The sequence below is a fragment of the Crocuta crocuta genome, unplaced genomic scaffold, assembly GCF_008692635.1.
Source record: "Crocuta crocuta isolate KB4526 unplaced genomic scaffold, BGI_CrCroc_1.0 scaffold197, whole genome shotgun sequence".
NCBI lineage: Eukaryota > Metazoa > Chordata > Mammalia > Carnivora > Hyaenidae > Crocuta > Crocuta crocuta.
The window spans coordinates 7,271,430-7,292,436 of record NW_027532002.1 but is presented as its reverse complement, the minus strand read 5'-3'; the positions used below and the strand labels follow the sequence as shown (position 1 = coordinate 7,292,436).

At 44.2% G+C, this 21,007-nt stretch overlaps 1 protein-coding gene and 1 long non-coding RNA gene across 6 annotated transcripts in view; one reads left to right on the top strand and one right to left on the bottom strand.

Moving 5' to 3' along the window:
- CPVL (carboxypeptidase vitellogenic like) overlaps positions 1–21,007 on the bottom strand; it is a 117,639-nt gene that overhangs the window by 92,748 nt on the left and 3,884 nt on the right. The window contains exons 2-5 of the mRNA XM_077775428.1: positions 14,493–14,611; positions 3,398–3,512; positions 2,354–2,412; positions 408–487 (exon numbers count right to left, since the gene is read on the bottom strand). Of these exons, the coding sequence (XP_077631554.1) occupies positions 408–487; positions 2,354–2,412; positions 3,398–3,512; positions 14,493–14,611 (373 nt within the window). The remainder of the gene's footprint in view (positions 1–407; positions 488–2,353; positions 2,413–3,397; positions 3,513–14,492; positions 14,612–21,007) is intronic.
- The window catches only part of LOC144240986 (uncharacterized), a 57,480-nt gene continuing 50,301 nt past the window's right edge, over positions 13,829–21,007 (top strand). For all 5 annotated transcript variants that reach the window (XR_013337925.1, XR_013337924.1, XR_013337927.1 and 2 more), the window contains exons 1-2: positions 13,829–13,874; positions 15,913–16,086. This is a non-coding gene — a long non-coding RNA (uncharacterized LOC144240986). The remainder of the gene's footprint in view (positions 13,875–15,912; positions 16,087–21,007) is intronic.

Here is a 21,007-nt window from a genome sequence, read left to right as displayed (position 1 = left end):
GTTATGCTGAGCGAAATAAGTCAGGCAGAGAAGGACAGATACCATATGTTTGCACATATAGGAGGATTAGGAGGAACTTAATGAAGGACCATGGGGGAGAAGAAGGGGGGAAATAGTGGGGAAGAGGGAGGGAGGCAAACCATGAGAGACTCTTGAATGCCAAGAACAAACAGAGGGCAGATGAGGTGAGGGGAGGGGGAGGGGAGTGATGGGCATGGAGGAGGGCACTTGTGGGGATGAGCACTGGGTGTTATATGGAAACTAACTTGACAATAAACTATTTAAAATAAAAAAAATTAGTCCATGAGGATCAATCAGCACTATTGATACTTTTGGGTGAATTTCTCTATTGAAATAGAAAAACGTTTGGTCTGAAGAAGGCCAAGAGGGAACCAAGACCTTTTTACCTGTATAAATTCTGTGCCACATCGTCCTCATTGACTGCATATCCCTCGGGGTCATCAGTAAAGCTGAACCCTGTGCCCACCTGAGGATGAATAAACAAGCAGGTATAAACACCGAGAAACACATGCCTCGGAGCCCACAGGGAGATACCGCACAGGAAGGAAATTGACCTTATTCCAAAGGCCATCCCTCTGAGCTAGGATCTCCACCACAGCATCCCACGTGCATTTAGCCATCCCCACGGGCGGATGCTGCATTACCCTGCTCCCTCTCCCCTCCACTAACCCCAAATCAAGCAACAGCACAAAGCTCTGCCCTGGGGTCTGTGGCTGAGCTGTCCTGATGCCACAATGTGGACCCTGCCAGATGTTGATTTAAAGGGGAGCAATTCACCTTTCCTGGCCCCCCACTGCAGTATCAAAAGACCCAAAGTTGTCTTGTTTTTGAAACCCGGAGGGCGCATTGTGCCACTTGTTTTGTGTCAAAAATTTGTAAGGATGCATCTCAACTAGGTGTAAATATTTTTGGTTTTGTTTTCCCAAAACACACAAGGGAACAGGACATTTCATTCAACTTCTTTTAAGTACACAATTATAGACTAGGGAAGAGGATGGCTGACAAAACTTGGTGGGAAAAGAGGGAACAGGTATGTTGGACTTTTTTTTCCCTCTCTCTCTCTATTTATCTGTTTACTCTGAACCATCTGGGATGTGAAAAAAATTAGAGAAATTAGTTAGGGGCAACGATACTCCTGATCTGCAGAAGCTGACCCTAAGGTTACTCCTATATTTTGCTGTTTATTGGACTCAATTTCAGAAGAACTTCCAAAGGAGAATCGCACATTTTGCTCCTAGATGGGGCTCATGGTGATAAATGAAGGGGACTAGCTTTGACTTTTTAAATCTACAACTCTGTTAGAAATGTTAGGAATTCCAATACTATATGATAATCCACGATGAGGAAGCCATGTCACCAGTGGAAAGAAACCAATCCCTTATCCTGGATGGTACAAGTCAGTGAACAGGTCATTTCATAAGATTAAAAATATGAGGAGAGCAAGTAGCAGGTAAAATTCTTCCAAACTCAGATTTAATGATACATACTAGAAAAACTACATCTCAGATATGTTTCATAGATTAAATTCTGTTTTAAAAAGAAAACCTAAACCTCTGTTTCTTTTCCCTATTTTTGAAAAAATGTTCTTTAAATGTTGATTTTTATTTTTTATTTTATTTTTTTTAAATGTTTTATTTATTTCTAGGAGAGATAGAGAGAGACAGCGTGAGCAGGGGAGGGTCAGAGAGAGAGGGAGTCACAGACTGAAACAGGCTCCAGGCTCTGAGCTGGCAGTCAGCACAGAGCCCGACGCGGGGCTCGAACCCACGAACCGCGAGATCATGACCTAAGCGAAAGTCGGACGCTTAACCGACTAAGCCACCCAGGCGCCCCAAATGTTGATTTTTATTTTTGAGAGAGAGAAGCCAAATGTGAGCGAGGGAGGGGCAGAGAAAGAGGGAGACACAGAATCCAAAGCAGGCTCCAGGCTCTGAGCTGTCAGCACAGAGCCCGACGCGGGGCTCGAACCCACGAACCGCGAGATCATGACCTAAGCGAAAGTCGGACGCTTAACCGACTAAGCCACCCAGGCGCCCCAAATGTTGATTTTTATTTTTGAGAGAGAGAAGCCAAATGTGAGCGAGGGAGGGGCAGAGAAAGAGGGAGACACAGAATCCAAAGCAGGCTCCAGGCTCTGAGCTGTCAGCACAGAGCATGACATGGGGCTCGAACTCGGGAACGGCCAGACCATGACCTAGGCCGAGGTCAGACGCTTAATCAACTGAGCCACCCAGGCGCCTCTCTTTCCCGTTATTTTTTAAATGTACCTTATATAAATGGAAAAGACAAGAGAGACCCACATTGACACTTCACAGGACCGTTGGATACTCACTGGATTATCCACGTAAAGCATGGAAAACGTGGTGGTCCAAGGAAACTCTCGGGCACGCACTAGTCAAACAGAGAAGAGGTTGGAGACTGGACCGTTAACCAAACATCCCACCCGGGGCAGAGCTCTGGTCAGCAGCCCAACAAGCCCACCTGTCCCCATCATGTCAATGAACTCCTGGTGTCCCTGTGACATCGCTTCATCCTCTCACCATTAGGAACAGACACCAGCACCTTGTTCTTCTCCCCTCTTCTCCTTTACTTCTCCTGAACCTAGAGAAGCCCCTAGGGGGTTTCTCCATCTGGGATAAGGTTTGGAAACAAAACCCCTTGCAACTGCTTCCCTTAGAAAAAACTCATCAGCCTCCTGTAGGATAAACCTATCTGTCTGGTCCAATCAACCATTTTTAAAGTCTAAGCCTTCTGAAGTCTCTTCTTTCTAATGCCAAAGAGAACAACTCTTTTATACCTGAGTCACAAAATCGTTCACCCTCCAGATTCAATCCCAGGGAAAGTAAACAATCTTCCCCACCCCCCAAAATGAGATGGAGGGGACCCAGGGTTACAACCAGCTGTGTCTCCTCCACCCCTTCCTTCACCCCTTGTCTCCCCCCACAGCATCTTGCTTCCAGGATATCTGACCATTTATGCTACTGAACCATACGGCGTTCTGTTTACGTGAATAATTAGGGATATAATTCCACCCATTAGTCTCATGCAAAAGAGCTTGCCCAAATAGTAATAAATACCAACTGTTTTCAGCAGCCCAGATTGCTTAAGTCAGCAGCTGACTGCGAGAAAATAGCTTAGAACCTTTCACCCAAATTTCAAGGGAGAAAGCAGCCCAGCCGGGACACTCACACTGGTGGCTCCTCCTTCTTGGACAGATATCACCAGAAAGCGATGTTTTTATAATCTGAAACTATTAAGCTGTTCCTAATGTTTCTGTGTATCCTTTAATTTTTTTTTTTTTTTTTTTTTTCTGGAGCAGATGTGAAGTTCAGGTGAAAACATCTCCGTGGGAAAACTGAGCCCAAGTAATACTTACCGGTCATGTTCCTTGTAACAAAATAAGGTCCATGTTCCACAAAAAGTCCAAACATAGATGAACCTCCTGGCCCACCCTGCAGCCAGAGAACCACTGGAGCAGCCGTCGGCTGTACCTAAAGGGGACCAAGAAGTCAATGACCACATAGAGCGCTAAGCAAAAGAATACACCCAAGCAAACAAATCCAAACCCCATGTCTTTCACCATTGAATATAGAAGCTTTGCCTTCGTAGGCTCCTAGAAACCCACATACTGCTTAGGGCACACCTAGATTTCTTTAAATCTATTTAAACTTGCATTTGACCAACATATTCCCAAAGAGGCACAGCAAAGATTCCATCCTCTTTGGTGATAGTTTGCTTGTTTCACTGAAGCCCAAAATGCCTTTCTGATTTAACTTACTAAGAGACTACTCAGAAGGACAACAGCATCTTGATTCAGCATGAATTAACTCAGAAGAAGCACAGAGACCCGGAGTCAGTTAGCAACGAAACCCCAAACAAGGTACAAATCGATTTAGGAGACAGGGAAGAGGTAAATAAGAAAAGGTCATTGGCAGGGTTGGGATGATGGAAATGAGTTTCTGGCAGTAGAGTCAATACCATCAACCTCAGTGACACAGGGCTCTTTACTCCTTTCAGATTTCTCTACATATTTATTGAGCACCACGTATGTGTCAGGGACTATGCTGGAAGTTGCTACAGAGCAGAGCAGTGAATGAAAAACAACAAAAACAAAAAGAAAAAGACTTGTTCTCTTCCGCTTACATTTTCATGCGACACACAGACAACAAAGAAGCCCAATGATTAAAGAGTATGAACAGGAAATAAAGCTGATGTTAAGAGAGTGGGTGAGGGCAGGAAAGAATAGAGCTTCCTTTAAGTACGGGTGATCAAGGAAGGACTGAGTGAGATCCTGAGTTGAAGGAGATTGGAGTTCTAGATCGATCCAGCCATGAGAGGAGCCAGGAAACAATGCCACAGACACAGGGAAATGGCGGACGGAAATCCTCAGCACAGAAGAGAGCTGGATGTGAGAGCAGAGAATGAGAGGTCACCTGGTGCTAAGTCAGCCCTCCAGAGCAATCTGAAAGGAGCTCAAAGTGGCACCTGGGAGGCTCACTCAGTTGGATGTGCCAGTGAGTGTTCACTGGATGTCGTGACTCATTTGGTGCTCAGTCGGCCCGTCTTAGCAAGCAAGATCTCATTGCTTCAGCTCAGGATGAAATCCTACAACCTCTTATTTAGCCCAGTCACAAAGAGACCAGTCAGTGTGTCATTCGAACAGGGTTCTAACCATAAAGAGAGATGCGAGACAGAGATTTCTCCTCCCCAGTCTCCAGAAGTCTGACAAAGTCAGCCTTGCAGAAAGGGAGGTGGCAGCGAGAACAGCTGTAAGCTGGACAAGGGCGTCCCTGTGAAGGTCTATCCCGGGGTCCATTCTCCGGCATCAAGGAATTAAGTGAGATAAAATTTGGAAAGCTTTTGGAACAATGCCTAATGTGTGATAAAGGTGTCATAATAAGTGTAAACAATCATTATAGTTAAAGAAACAGGTAGAAAAGGTAGGAGCCCAGAGTCAGACTGGGAACTCAGATCAGCAGGATGGTAGCTCTAAGATGCAGCCCAGGATGATGGAAAAGTCTGTGAGCTCTTACCCCAAACTGGATTCAGATCTGGGCTTTCCTATCTACTAGCGGTGTGACCTTAAGCAAGATGCCTAAGCTCTCTGAACCTCAGTTTCTCCATCTGTAAAACGGGGATGAGCATAGTACCTATGTCATGTGGTTGATGTGAGGGCTAAAATTCATCTTCGAAAAGCTCAGTGAGTAGCGTATAGTACGTGTTCTGCACCTCTTAGCTATTGCTGTCATAAAGAGACACTAGGAATTTATAGATGGTTTTAAGATAAACTATCGGGGCGCCTGGGTGGCTTAGTCGGTTAAGCGTCCGACTTTCGCTTAGGTCATGATCTCGCGGTTCGTGGGTTCGAGCCCCGCGTCGGGCTCTGTGCTGACTGCCAGCTCAGAGCCTGAAGCCTGTTTTGGTCTGTGACTCCCTCTGTCTCTGACCCTCCCCTGCTCACGCTGTCTCTCTCTCTCTCCTAGAAATAAATAAAACATTTAAAAAAATTAAAAAAAGAAAAGATAAACTATCTACAAATGGAAGAACAGGAGCAGCAGGTTGTTTGGTATCTTTCCTTGCACCTACCCATGGCCAATACTTTCCCTGGCCAGTCTTTCACTCATTAGTCCCTTTGCAAATGTCCATAAAGAATTCAAAGAACTAGGGACTTCTCTTATAAGTTGAAGTAGGAAATATTAAAATCAAAGATGCCCTTCTAAAGCTGCTGCAGGGAAGTAGGGCATTAGTATTGGAATTGGTATAGCAACTGGAATTGGTAGCCCAGCAGATTCTGGTTCTACTTGGCTGCAAAATAGCTGTGTGGCCCTGGCTCTCAGATTCTTCCAGCCCTCGGCTTCCCTGTCCGTCAAATGGCAATAATGGCCACCTCACAGGCAAGATAAAACGTATCATGAAATGATACTGCAAACTCTGCTGGGCCAAATAAACAGAATCCGCTCCACCCTAACCTGCCTGGCCCTGACTGTGTGTGCTCGGCTTGAGTAAAAGTGGTTTTTAGCTCCCATCCCACCCGCGAACGTGCTGTTCAATACCACTTACCGGGACCACCTTCCACTCGTATTCACTCAGCAAGGGAGCGTATTAGAAATGGAGAGTGNTGTAAATACAAAAAAAAAAAAAAGAAATGGAGAGTGGATCTCCATGGATACAGTTCCAGCCTCCCTGGGGAGGTGAGATCCTGTGTGCGCACCCATTCCGGTGGACACCCGGCCCCTGCGTCTTTCCGAGAGCTTCCAGAAACCACAGTGTGCTACGTATGAGCCAGTGGTTCTCAACCTTGGCCACCCATTAAAATACCTTTTTAAACATTAATGCCTAGGCTCAAATCCCAGTGATACCAATTCATTTGGTCTGGGGGGAGGCAGCCATCCGTCTTTTTAAAAAATCCCAGGTGGTTCTGATGGGGAGGCAGGGCTGAGAATGTGCAAGGTTTAAAGGAAGTTTGTCCTCTCCTGTGCCCGGGCCCTCTGGTTTTTGCCCTCCTCTCCCCTCACTTCTCATGTCCCTTCCTGTGACCTGGCATGATGATGGGACCTCTGGGCTCTCAGAAAAATAGCCTGACCCTGAGAGGCCACACTACAAAGTCAAGTCAAACACATCGGTGCCAAACATCTTTATTATGCAACTTTGAAGTACAGGACACTGCATTCTTGGAATGCTTCAATAATAAGAGATCAGCATACACACCTCCAACCTCAGTTGACCTTGCTCCTCAAATGTACTTTCCTGAAGGAGGTAAATGAGCTCACTAACCCTTGAGGAAGCCCATTTTTAAAGAAAACTCCATGCACAAATCCTTCTACTATACACCAACCAACCTATGAACTAATACTACCCTTTTCTGTAGTGAAATGGAAAAGTCAGATGCTGGAAAATAAAGGTTTATATATTCAGTGCCAAAACCCCAAGAGTTGGGTATATTACAGTACACAGACTTTTGTAATCTGATATGACATCCTAATGTCATGACATATAATAATAATTAGGTGAAGAATAATGGCATAAGGCTATTATGTGATCATTCCTAGGGTGATATATTTAGCTCTCAATTGTGAGAATGCAGCCCTCTCCCACTCTCCACTCCCAACTTAGGAAAGAATAAAAGTAAATGAAGACATCCTGAACAAAACCACATTGAAAAACTTATAAGGAACTTTAATTCACTTAAGGCTTAACAGAGTTCAGGGCTTTTAAAGTACTTATTATTTTGAAGCCATAGTTCAAGAGCATATGGAACCAGAGAAATAGTACATTTATTTCTGTGAAAAGTTTTAGAAATTTTCCTTTAAACTTTTTATATTACAAAGAAAGCACTTATTCTTAATTAATTTTTATTCAGAAGGGTATTTTTAAAAATCTCTTATCCCACCAGTTGTAATCCCTAGAGATGATTGTGGAGATGTTTAGTCTTCCAGATTTTTCTCTATGCCCCCTTCCATACACACATATATAAATATATTTTGTAGATGTTATATATGCTATGTGTGTAAATTCTTTTTTCCAAAAATAGAATCAGGCTATATATAATATTCGATATTTACTATATTCACTTAACATTTCATTTCATACCATCTTTTGGCTAGACAAAATGGCATTCTGGACTTACCACAATGTATTAACGCATTTTACATACAACACTGAGTTCTAAGGTTTAGACAGGTAGGATACTTAATGTTTAAGAGCATGGATTTTGGCATCAGACTACCAAGGTCTGAATTCCAATTATCTCATTTTACAGCTGTGTGCCCTTGGGCAAGTTGCTAAGTTCTCTGTGCCGTAGTATCCTTTGCTTGAAAATAATAGTAATGCCTGCCTTACATGATTGTGGTATAGATTCAAAGAGTTAATATATGCACAGCACTTAGAACAGTGCCTGGCACATCTATTTAAATGTTAGCTCTAGTAATTTTTCTGGTGAGGTAAAAAGACAGGTAATAAATAAGTAATTAAATACATGGGTGATATGAGAGAATAATAGAAAGCCATTAGATTGACTATTTAAAGAAGGTATCTGGTGAGGGACTAACATTTGAGCTAAGACCTTAAAAATAAGTAATCCTCTGCTAATAAGCATGTATATATTTAATTATAAAGAAAATTAAATCTCTATTAATGTTTGTATAGGTCTGAGTGGCGTAGCGAGAACTGATGATCATGAAGAAGACACAAAGAGATTCTAAATATGAGAGCAGGGACACAGAAATAGTAAATATGTGAGTGAGAAGACTCTCCACTGGACAAGATTGTGGGCACACAGCTCCCACAAATCTGCACCTTTTGTTGGTGAAACAAGAAACCAGGTCTTTGTCTCAGAAGCCCTTTAAATTCTTCTGGTGACCCCTGGTGGCCAATTCATGAACTTGGACACGCCTTTCTCAGGAGTTGTTCCCGAATGAAAAGCCCAGAAGGAAGCAGGTGAATTCATTTTTTAGAATCTCTACAGATGGAAGTTTCACCATGTCTCACATTAGCACATCCCAGTATTTATTCCAAACGATGGTGAACAAATCTACTCTATGTCTTAATGGATTGTCATTCCAGTAAGTGATACACATTCATTCGGTTTGATATTCTGTACATAACAGGATTCTTAGAAACACCCAGTTTCATCTTCCTTTCTCCTTGCGTCTAAGAGAGCGCAGAAGAATACAGGTGAACACTAATGAAACCAAACCCCAGGCCCTAATTGTTCCCCCTGTGGAGATGCCCTCTGTAGATGGCATCTCCTTATGCTCTGAGTCTTCCTTGTCATCCCGCTCCCCATCCAACCCATACCCACCTTCTGTTCTGTACCCCGAAGCCCTCCTCTGTATTCCATGGTGAAGATAACCTTCTACTCAGGCTTTACACATATCACTGAAGAAGGAAATTCACATATTTGGGGGTAGGAGTGGCACCAAAAGTCACTTGATTGCATTTTATACAGAAGACATTGGAGTGCCACCAGGGAATCTTAGGTATCTAAGCAAGTAGTAGGGTGACGTTGTCTGCCAATGCCCAGGGATGGGTACATACTCTAGCCATCCCCTTCCTCCCACCCACCCCATAAGGGACGCCATACTTTGGAAGAGAAAACAGCAACTAAACCACTAAGACCCAAATCAATGGTACCGCTTAAGATGAGACGTGCAATTAGTAAATTAATTAAAGCTCCCTTCACACTTCTATATGCAGAGGCTGATCATTTGCTTGATTTAAGTAATGTGTTCTCTCTTAATTGAAGTCATTAGTATCCCAAGTAAATGTCTTGAAATTCCCCCAAGTATGTTTGAATGGACTCCCATTTTGCCACACAGATCCCAGTTCAGCTTATACTTCAGCTGCTGCATTAATGGTTTAATCAAGGCAGGGATTTTTATTTAAAGCAATCGGGTTTGTGACTAGAATTGCTAACTAGCTAACCAGCAACATTTTAATTCTACACACACACTCCCAATACGTATAAACAACTTGCTTAAGACATTCTGTGTGTTGGGGAAGAATTTTACTTGCAGTGGTTGGTGCTGACCTCTTGCTAAATCTTCCTTTACTATGAGTGTGGCCACAGCACCATCATATGTAAAACTAACTTTCTCAATCTTTTTTTTTTCCTGTCTTAAGGCCTCTTGACATCACTACCAAGCTCCACTAACTCTCATGGAGCCTTAAGTCATCTCATTAATTTGAACCACCTTACATTCCACTGGAACCTTCTCTGCCTTTCTCCTTCAAAACCTTTTTCTTTGGCTCTCTGGGTATCACATCCACCCACCGCAGGGCAGGAATGGGGATGTAATGCCGGGGGGNNNTGTAATGCGGGGGGGGGGGGGTGTCTGCTCCCCATGAGCCACATCCTCAGCATGCTGAGTAGGCTTCCTGTGTCCACCAAGGAATAGGGAAATTTTAAAGAGATACTCAGCATAATGGGGGATAACCATAAGTATGTGAGGAGAACTCTCAAGAGTACCCTGGGCTGAGGGAAAGTGCCCATGGATGGACAAACTCATATGGGAGGGATGTGGCTCTTCCCAAGGCTTACACCCTAAGGTGTAGGGCTTACATCCCCAGGCTATGTCCTAGACCTCATTGGAGAAGATGTGGTTATACTCACTGGGTGGCTGAGAAGTTCCCTGGGTTGCCTGGCTCAAAACTGGCCAACAATCCAGGGGCAAGTAGGAAAGGCCTCCAGGGCAAAGTGGTCTGTGGCTGATGGGAGCAGGTACAGAGCAAGTCAAATGTTGGGGGTCCACTTGCTTGAAGGTGGCACGCGACGTGGAGTGCGCAGTGTCCACGCTGGGAAAGCCTGTGGAAAGCCAGCCTTGGGTGCAGGTGGTCAAGGACACTGAGAGTTGGCTCAGGGAACCACTCGGTGGCAAGGCCTAGGATGTCCCGGCGTCCGTGTTGAAGGAGCTGCGGCCACAGGACGACTGGGACAGAGCCAGGATTATAAGGTTGTTGAAGTGCGTTTGTGGTCTGGGTCCAGCAGAAGCACTAGTGGACGTTGCCGCACATGCTGACACCACTAACAGACCGGACAGCCGGGCCAGGAGAAAGCAAAATGCAGGACAAGGGAAAAGGAAGAGAAGCCAACTTCCTCCTGCAATGTCCCTCCAGCACCCTCTACTGACAAAGCTTAACATCATGTTCACTGCACAGGAAGAAATGTTTATAGCTCTATTACTACGGAGCAAGTAAAAGGACAGAATTGGAACTAGTTCTAGTTGTCATAAGATACCATAGTTACAGCCCAGAAATATATGATGAGAGGCTATATTAGTCATCTAATGCTGTGTAACATGTATCCACAACTTAGTGGCTTAAGATAACAAAAATCATTTATCATCTCTCATGCTTTCTGTGGACTAGGAATTTGGGAATGACTGGCTGGACAGTTCTGGCTCAAGATCTCTCATGAAGCAACAGCCAAGATTTCAGCCAGGCCTGAAGTCTTCTGACTTGGGCTGGATGAAGATCATCTAATGTTGGTGCTGACTGGTGGGTGGGAGACTCACTTCCTCTCCATTCAGGTCTATCCACATGGTTGCTTTAGCATCCTCCCAATGGCATCTGGCTTCCCTCAGGGTGAGTGATCCAAGAGACCAAGTGATCCAAGGTGAAAGCAGCGCTGCCCTTAAGAGTAGCCTTGGAAGTCACACACCATCACTTCTGCTATAGCATATTGGTCACCAAGGCTAGCCTTGATTCAATACAGCAGGTGACTACCCAGGAGCATGAACATCAAGGAACTGAAGATCACTTTTGGGAGGCTGGCTACCTCACTCTAATCAACCTTGCTGACACCTTCATATGATACTGAACTTTCTCATTCACCAAATTTTTGGATTCCGGGAATCCCAGCAACTCCCCTTGGCCAGAGGAGCAACACAGGGTCCTTAGTAAAGGGGCTTAGGCCTAAGTCCAAATCTCTCGGGTTTGGGCTCTACAACATCTGATGCAAATAATCTACAAATTACCTATATTCCTATATCTATAAGACAAAGTCAAATACTGGCTACCTTTCTCCATGGGAAGAATTCTAATTTTAAAAATAATAATCTTCTTCCTTTTTATCTTCTTAAACCTGGAAAACCCCAGTTTTGCTTTGTAATTTATTTACCCTGTAACAATTAATTTGCATTCTTTGCTGGCATTCGGCGATGTCCAGTTTGGAATGGCCCATTTCCTGTCTTCTTTAACCTCCCACATTGTGACCAGTTTAGTTCTGACCAGTATTTGTGTTAATAATGGGAAAACTAATGATAGTGATGATAATTATGAAATAATAGGAATAGCAACAATCTTACTACGTATCAGGCACCAAAAAAAGGCTTTCCCACTTTCTCTCAAAATCATCATCAAGTAGGTATTGTGATCCTCACATTTGGCATAAATAGTGGAGCCAAGATTTTATGCAAGCTTGACAAACTCAAGAGCTCTAATGTTAATGACTGTAGTCTAGCACCTTCCATAGCTAGTTGATTCTTAGAACCAATACAGAGTGATCAAGACCAAAGATTTCTCTATCAGAGACCTAGGTTTAAGTTCAAGTTCTGCCAATCTCTAGTTGGGCAACTGGGACAATTTATTTAATCTCTGTAATTCTCTTCATCTGTTAAACAAGGATAATAATTCCTTCCTCATGGGTTTCTCGTAAGGATTAACTAAGAATATGCACCGTGGTTAGTACGTAGTTAATGTTCAATTAACAGTAGCCATCATAATTGTTACATTTTGATTGGCTTCATTATACTTTTTATCCCATGGAAACTGCCTATCATTTCTCTTGTAGATTGCCTCCCCACTATACACCAAAAAACTTCTGGAATCCATCATGCACTGATTTGTATACAATAGCAGGGAGTCTCACAGAAATAACAGGAAAACAAAACTAATTTGAGAAACAGCACCCCCCGCAAAACACTCAGAGGATATTACAAGTGTAGCATCCTTCCTGGATCTCTTATTTTCTCTACCTTCAAATTTGTCAAGGGTCGTTTCTCTCCTGATGATACTATCAGCTGCTTCCTTGTGACAGGCAATGAACTAGTATTTCTGCCAAAGGAAAGGAACTCTCCCCCAACTCGGGGACCACTACTTTTCCTGCCCACATGCTTTATCTTCTTCACTCAAGAAGACATGGCCTGTTCCATAATTTACAGCCCGACTGGTTTGGCAAGATGGTGACACTTGTCAGCGGTACCATCGTTTCATCCCTGCCTATTTGTCCCCTGAAGCTGAGCCTATCACTTCCAATAGAACACAGTGTACTCTAACAGCTTTTTCTGTGTGGCGACCTTGGGTTTATGTCTTTGGGGATGATCTTGGAACATGTTTAGAGCTACAGTCCTGGGCCCCAAACAACATAATCTGGCCAACGGATGCACAGCTAGGACTTCAGGGAAATAAGGGGGGACCCCCAACAGCCTCGTCACTGTTCACTGCAGCGGGCATTCAGATCTCAATCTGGCCCACCAGGAGAGGATACAGAATCTAGGCCCATTTCCCTGACCGGCTTCCCAGTCCTGGAGCACCACCTCTATTCTAGACAATTCTGTAATCCTGCTCAGAGGCAACCAAAGAAAGAAATGACGGAGTCTTTGTTTTGTTTTTGGTTGACGGCTTCCCTCCCCCTTAATTCCTGTTTTCACAAATCTGGATTACTACTATTGGAGACCCAACATGCAGAAGCCAATGGAGAACATACTACTATCAGAAACAGCCACTGACTCAGTTGGTTAAGCATCTGATTCAGCTCAGGTCATGATCTCACGGTTTCGGGGGTTCGAGCCCCATGTCAGGCTCTGTGCTGACAGCTCAGAGCCTGGAGCCTGCTTCAGATTCTGTCTCCCTCTTTCTGTGACCCTCCCCTGCTCATGCTGTCCCTCTGTCTGTCTCTCTCTCTCAGAAATAATAAAACATTAAAAAATTTTAGAAAAAAAGAAAAGAAGCCGTGGTTGGGAAAGCAGAAATGAGCAGTCAAGAAAATACAACCCAACAGTACCAGCAAAAGCAATCTAATTTGGAAACTATCCTAGACAAAGCAATTTTATCTACGCAACATGGCTATATGCAAATCACATGCAAATACAAACACTACCCTCCACAGGGATAGCTTTTTCTTTGTTTTCTCTGGCTTCTAAACCAAATCCAATTTGGAAAATGAAACAGAAAATTATCCTGTGGTGGGATAAAATGTATTCATGCAGCTCAGCCCCTCTACCAATTCTGCCCAACAGTACCCATAAGGTTAAAGTGGTGTGTTTGTGCTGAAGAATTCTGTGATGGTCACCTGGGCTGAGTAAGATCGGTCAAGTACAAGAACGCATCCGGCTGTGTGTGGTGGATCCGAGAAGGTGAGTGATTTATCTTCTGAGAAGCCTTCCTAGATTAATGGTCCTCCCCACTGCTCCCTCAAAAGCTCACAGAATAAGTCTAGTTTTTTCTTCCGTGTTCCCACGGAACAGCACTAAGTTAATGGATACTGGGTGCATGAAGGAGTGAGTGCAAAAAGAATAGTTTGCACTGCAAAGTCCACAGACAGAGCAGCCACAGAAGTCCACAATCAACTAACTTTAGACATGGATTACACCTGTGAATTTCGGGACTCTCCCCATCCCTTATCATTCTCTGGCTCCCCACCGCCCATCCTTGCCCAAGGTATTTTTAGAACAAAACAACGGGCAGAATGATTTAAGGAGCCTGCGGCAGGAAGAAGGTGGTAATATTAATATTCCGAATAAGGCTGCGAGGAACTTAAAAGTTGGGCCTTCCCCACAAACATTGGTTTCCTGCACATAAACAGGAACACCACACGGAGTCACTGGCACTTATTTTTAGAAAAAAAAATCGAAAAGATGCAAAAAAAAATTATTTTTTAAAGTATGGTTTCGTAGGCTACTATTTCTGCCCTGGGGCAGCATTCTCAGCTCCTGAGGGTTAGTGTCCTGTTAAGAGCGCTGTTGCAGGCCTACCTGAGCTGGAAAGAACCAGAAGAAAAGGTTGCTGTTGTAGGTCTTATTCACAGTGAAGTAGCCAGCGTAACTCTTCACGTTCGATCCAGGGAAAGGAGGGACCAAACTTTGGTTTTTTGCTAGTGGGAACAAAAATTTACCCAAGGATTAGAGAAATAATATACCATTAGCATCTTGGTCTCATCTCTCGTCTTCTCTCTCCCAGGGGCCAGGTCTGGGATGGAGCGATCAGAAAGGTTACCAGGAGACTTCTTTTTCTTTTTTTGGCCCCCAAATATATTTATGAGCTATAATAAAATATTTTTTAAGAAAAAAAGAAGAAAATTACCTATCCTCACATCCACTCTAAAAAGTAAACCGAGGTGGGGGGTGGGGGCGCCTGGGTGGCTCAGTGGGTTAAGCTGGCTTTTTACTCCAGTCATGATCTCGCAGTTCAGGGGTAGGAGCCCTGTGGCCAGCTCTGTGCTGACAGCTCAGAGCCTGGAGCCTGCTTAGGATTCTGTGTCTCCCTCTCTCTCTCTCTCTCGCTCTCTCTGCCCTTCCCCTGCTCAGGCTCTGTCACTGTTTCTCTCAGAAATAAACATTTTTAAAAATAATAAAATATAAATACATAAATAAAAAAGGCCAGGGCAGAAGTCACCCGGTCCCAAAAGGTGAGGCGGGTACCAGAAAAACAAATAGCTAAGCAGCTCTCAGCCTCCGGAAAGCCTATATTCACCACATTCTCCTTATCATGAAAGCAAAAGGGCCCACCGCTTCCATTAAGGGAAATAGGCTGACGCATGTGGGGAGCGGAGATGGCTGGGAGGGTAGGGAGAGGCAGACAGACAAGGGGTGACCTCATGGCCTCATGGCTACTCACAGGAAACCTAAGAAGACAACAGGATAGTTGTGGAGGGCAGAGGTCTGGCTTTTTTATGGCACCAAAGGGACAGGGAAAGGGAGGGGGAAAGAGGGACTTCTCAGCTAGTGTGAGGACACCCAGGAGTGAATAACACTAAGAGGGGCTAGCACTTTAAAGGCTACCATACTGAGGGCTTTATATTATGCAGTAGGTGTACTTAGTATCCCCACTTTACCGATGAGCTGAAGCTCAGAGAGGGTAAGTAACTTGCCCAAGGTCACACAGCTAGTAAAGGAGAGCTGGGATTCTAACCTAGCAGGCAGGCTGCAGAGTTTGCTCCTTCTTGAACTCCGCTACACTGCTTCTCAACCATAGTCAGTCCCAAAGTATGGGTGGCAGGAAGGGGAAGGGAGAGCAGTGATTAAGAAAACAATGAAGGAGAAACGGGACATGGATGGCACGGTGAAGGGGGAACCGAGGGGGAGTTTAGGTGAAGAAAGATTCCTTAGTGGCGACAAAGCAAGTGTCCCCAGTGAAAACTAATGGCTGAAGAAAAGCGATTTCTGTCTGACACAGGAAGTTGGAGACTGGCTAGAGAGCGGAGCAGGTCGGGAGGCTGGGTCCTTCACACACGCCACCAACCGAAGACGCCTTCAGCGGGGCGCCGGAGCCCAGAGGCTCTCAAGCGCTGCTGGCTTCTCTTCCCAACTTGGCATCGGCAACATCACCACCAGCGTGCAACGAGCCATGGTAAGAATGTTTACGTGCGCGCATCAGTGTGCAAATCAGGACCCCGTCCCCCAGAGCTGCTTGTGACACTGACCAGCACACCATGGCATGGGGGCCACGAGTTCCTCTTTTAATACGAACCTGCCTCCCCAAGGGAAACTCTCATCTAGACAGCACTGCTCCCTTTCCTTCGCACTCTGCTGATCCCTGCGTGGCTACTGACCGGCTCTGTGGTCCCTTGGGCAGTCACTTAACCTGTCTGTGCCTCAGTTTCTCATCTGCGGAAGGTAGATGGCTTCATGTGTCAATGAGGGTAAGAGTCAATACATGTACAACCTTCAGAAAAGAGACGGGCTCGGAGAGACCACAGCCACTGTTACCTATGAAATGCACCTGCTGATTAGGAACAAGGAGCATCTGGGAGCAGAGGAGATGGGGGGATATGGGGAGGGTCTCAGCAGCGGTTTCCGAAGGGTCCTACTAGTCTAGTACAATAGCAAGAACGTGGGCAGACCTCGGTTTGCAATTCCGACCAGGCTCCCTGGCAAGTAGCTTTCTCTCTCTGAGCCTCTCTTTCCTCTTGTGCAAAATGTGGATACGGATTCCCCGCCCCCATCCCGGGCTTTGAGGGTGAGCATCAAACTCAGCACATGCAGGTGCACACAAAATAAAGGCGCAGGCAAAGGAAGGGAAGATCGTCACTAGCCTGTGGGCCACCCCACGTGTGGTCTCGAAGACTCTGTCTTTTTCTGGCATTGTCTGGTTCCCCCAGGGAAGACGGCTTAACTCAATCCAGCTTCTCTAGCTCTCCCCGTGCTCTTCTCAAAGAGACCTATCCTTTGCTGCCAGAAAGAGGCAAAGAAACAAGAAAGGGAGAGGAGCATTTTAAGCAAAGGAAAGGGGGGATGTTTAGGGAAAGTGGTGTGTGCCAGCCCCTCCCAGCCTCCACCCTCCCCTCCAGGAGCCTTGCCTCCGCCCCACTTTGCTTCCGCTCTCAATTAGCCCAAAGAAGGCTCACCCTCCAGGGCGGGGCAGCCTTTCAAAACATCTTTTTTTTTTTTTTTTTCTGTTTAAGAAATTGAGATATATTGGACATGGAACATTATGCGTTTCAGATGTACAACCTAACAATTTGATCTTTGCATGCATTGCCAAATGGTACCCACAATGTCTAGTAAACACTCGTCACCATATGTAGTTACAATTTTTTTCTTCTTGTGATGAGTACTTTCTTTTTTTTTAATGTTTTATTTATTTTTGAGAGAGAGAGACAGTGTGAGCAGGGGAGGGTCAGAAGAGAGAGGGAGACACAGAATCCGAAGCAGGCTCCAGGCTCTGAGCTGCCAGCACAGAGCCTGATGCAGGGCTCGAACCCACGAACGGTGAGATCATGACCTGAGCCGAAGCCGGATGCTCAAGGGACTGAGCCATCCAGGCGCCCCATGATGAGTACTTTCAAGATCTATTGTCTTAGCAACTTTCAAATATGCACTAAAATATCGTTAACCATAGTCACTATGTAGTCACATCATATCTCCAGACTTCTTTCATAGCTGGAACGTTGTACCAAAAACACTTTTGACATATTTCCCCCCAAACTATTCATCTTAAAAATAGAGAACCCCCCCCCCCCCCAAAAAAAAGGCAGATAGAGAACTGAAGATAGAGGGAGTTAGGAATAAATGAGACATGAATTACAGAGAGGTACGTGAGCAGGAGAGGATTCACGAAAAAAGCCAGAGAAAAATGAGAAAGGTCGAATAGAATGAGAAAAAGGAAATATGTAATAGAAAGGAGCTGGAGGGAATGGACTAAGGGGGAGAGATGATTGAATCGATCTATCTCTCTGAGGCCAGCACAGCACGAGGTCAGCTGGCCTGCTCTGACAATGACTCAGGTACATTAAAGCAAGGAAATGGCCTTGTCTTTGTACAAATGGGGATGCTGATTTACACACTTAAAGACGTTCAGTACATACTTCTTAATAGGGGCGCCTGGGTGACTGGGTCGGTTGAGCATCCGACTTCACCTCAGGTCATGATCTCACAGTCCCTGGGTTGGAGCCCCACATCGTACTCTGTGCTGATAGCTCAGAGCCTGGAGCCTGCTTCGGATTCTATGTCTCCCTCTCTCTCTGTCTCGCTCCCGCCCACTCTCTGTCTCTCAAAATAAAGACATAAAAATTTTTTTAAAAAATAATAAAGGTGAATGAATTAATGAATAAATGAACTAAACTCTGCCACACCAGCAATGCACTAAGTTTAGTATATTTCTACAAAATCCTCCTAAGGAAGCCAGGCCTTATTATGGTCTTAAGAATTTAGAAAGACCTGGGGTGCCTGGGTGGCTTAGTCAGTTAAGTGTCCGACTTTCGCTTGGGTCATGATCTCACGGTTCGTGGGTTCGAGCCCCGCGTCGGGCTCTGTGCTGACTGCCAGCTCGGAGCCTGGAGCCTGTTTCAGTCTCTGACTCCCTCTGTCTCTCTCTGACCCTCCCCTGCTCACGCTGTCTCTCTCTCTCTCCTAGAAATAAATAAAACATTAAAAAAAAAAAAAAAAAGAATTTAGAAAGACCTGTTCTGGATCCCAAAAAAGTGTTTCACCCTATTTCACTTTTTAAATTTCCTTTAACGAAGTCACAGTAAAATAATGAAAAGCTCTTTCCACTAAAATGATATTTTTGTACTTCAAATGTTCGGTTCATCCTTCCAGAGTCTACTCACGGAGTGTGGAAAATAAACTCCCAAGATGTCGGGCTTTCTTACTTCCTGGAACCATGATTCACAATTCAAACGTTCAAAACAGTTAAAAAAAAAAAAAAAAAAACGGAAAATATTTTCTTTGAAGCGATTCACTTCCTCCTTATTATTCACTGCAGTTAACCAATGTTTATGGTATTAACACTTTGAAAAAGACTGGCGTGTGACCAAAGAGGGACTTGAACCAGCTAATCAGGGTGCACTTCACCTCTACAAAATCTTCAGTCATCAACAGCACGCACAGACCCTGCCAGACCATAAGTGATAATCAAGTAACACCTAATAACAAAATATTCTTTAAAGTTTGTGAAAAGGCAGTATTTGTAAATATTTTAAAATTTGCCTCCTCTATTCATTTCGTTTCGAGGGTTTATTCTAGCCGCAGAGAAAGTAAACACGCAATTACAATTACACAAAACTAAGCCAGCTAATTGGGAGATCAAAAAATAAAAACGCCCTTGTCTTTTTTGCGAATTACTGTTTATCTCAAGAATGTTCCATTGCGATACTAAGACTCACGTTCCTAAGGTTTTGACAGACTCAATAAACAAAAGGGATTTAGGGGAATGAGTTGACCATCTGTCCAGAGCTTCCTGAACTTTCAGCAAAGCGGATGAATAAAATTATCCTTAATTATGTTATCAGGGCTGTATTTGAATACCCAGACGTACCGGATTTTGGATTAGCCACTTAAAATCCCATTGAAAGATTCTGACTGCGTAACAGAACTTTAGAAAGTGACATTACATCAGTTTTACTCTTTTAGAAGTTGTCGTGCATCAGATGGCAATCTATCAAGACTTGGCACAGAAGGACAGAAGATGAAAACTATCTCCCTCAGAAACTTTCTTTGCTACTGTTGATGACCACAACAGCGAGATGCTTGTAAGCAACAAATACAAGAGTGGTAGGGATGTGTACAGTCTCCCAGATGGATTTCTCTGTATTTTCACTTGGTTCTTCCAGATGTAGGGCACAGACACAGCGCCACGGCTCGCTTGTACTAAATGCCTTTGTTGAAATTGTGTTCCTCACCCGCTACACACAGGTCCTTTTCTAGTTTGGATCCAGTCACATAGCACAGTGGTTCATACCTTGGGTTCTAGAGTCAACAGAGATAGGTTTTATTTCCACTCTGTCACTTACTATCTTTAAATGGCTCTGAGCAAGATACTTGATTTCTTAAGGCCTCAGTCTTCTCATCTATAAAATGGGAACAATAATTCTGCATTCTTCATTACCGTGGCTCTGAGGATTAACTAAGCTAATGTGTGTGTAAAACCCGTGTCTGGCACATGTTCAGGTTTAAAATTTAAATTCTGCAAGTATCTATTAGATTTGCCTGTTACATATAGAAACTGTGCTAGGTACGGGGAAATAGTTATTAAATATTAGGCATTTGTTATTTTTCCTACTACTCTATTGCTATTTTCTGGACTATATGTACCTACATACTATTCTATAGTTCAGGAACCTACTGATGTCCAGAAGGATTAAGTAATGTATCTACACAGTATTTTACCTAAACTGAAAGAAGCTTTNTCCAAAAAAAAAAAAAAAAAAACAAAAAAAAAAAACAGAGGAAGGTCATAAATTCTGATCTCTGATGATACCAAATAACACCTTTTTCCTATTAATAATAATAATGATTGGAACCCCCACCATTTCCAAATAAAAAAAATTGCAAACATTAATATTTAGAGAGCAATGTAGAAGTTATAGAGACTTCATGTGCATTTTCTCATCTGATTCTTATAACATCCCTGTGACTTAAGTAAGTGGTTATGTCTCCATCTTGTTGTTGTTTTTTTTTAATATTTTTATTTATTTCTAGGAGAGAGAGAGAGACAGCGTGAGCAGGGGAGGGTCAGAGAGAGAGGGAGTCACAGACTCTGAAACAGGCTCCAGGCTCTGAGCTGGCAGTCAGCACAGAGCCCGACGCGGGGCTCGAACCCACGAACCGCGAGATCATGACCTGAGCGAAAGTCGGACGCTTAACCGACTAAGCCACCCAGGCGCCCCTGTCTCCATCTTGTTAATGAGGAAACCGAGGTCTAGAAGGTTTGGGTACCTTGCTGTGCAAAGGGGCCTGACAGCGTGCCGGTGGTCATAGACTCCGGAGTGAGGCTGCCTGCGTATGAATCCTGCATCTGCCAGCTGGTGTCCATGTGACTCTCCAAGTAA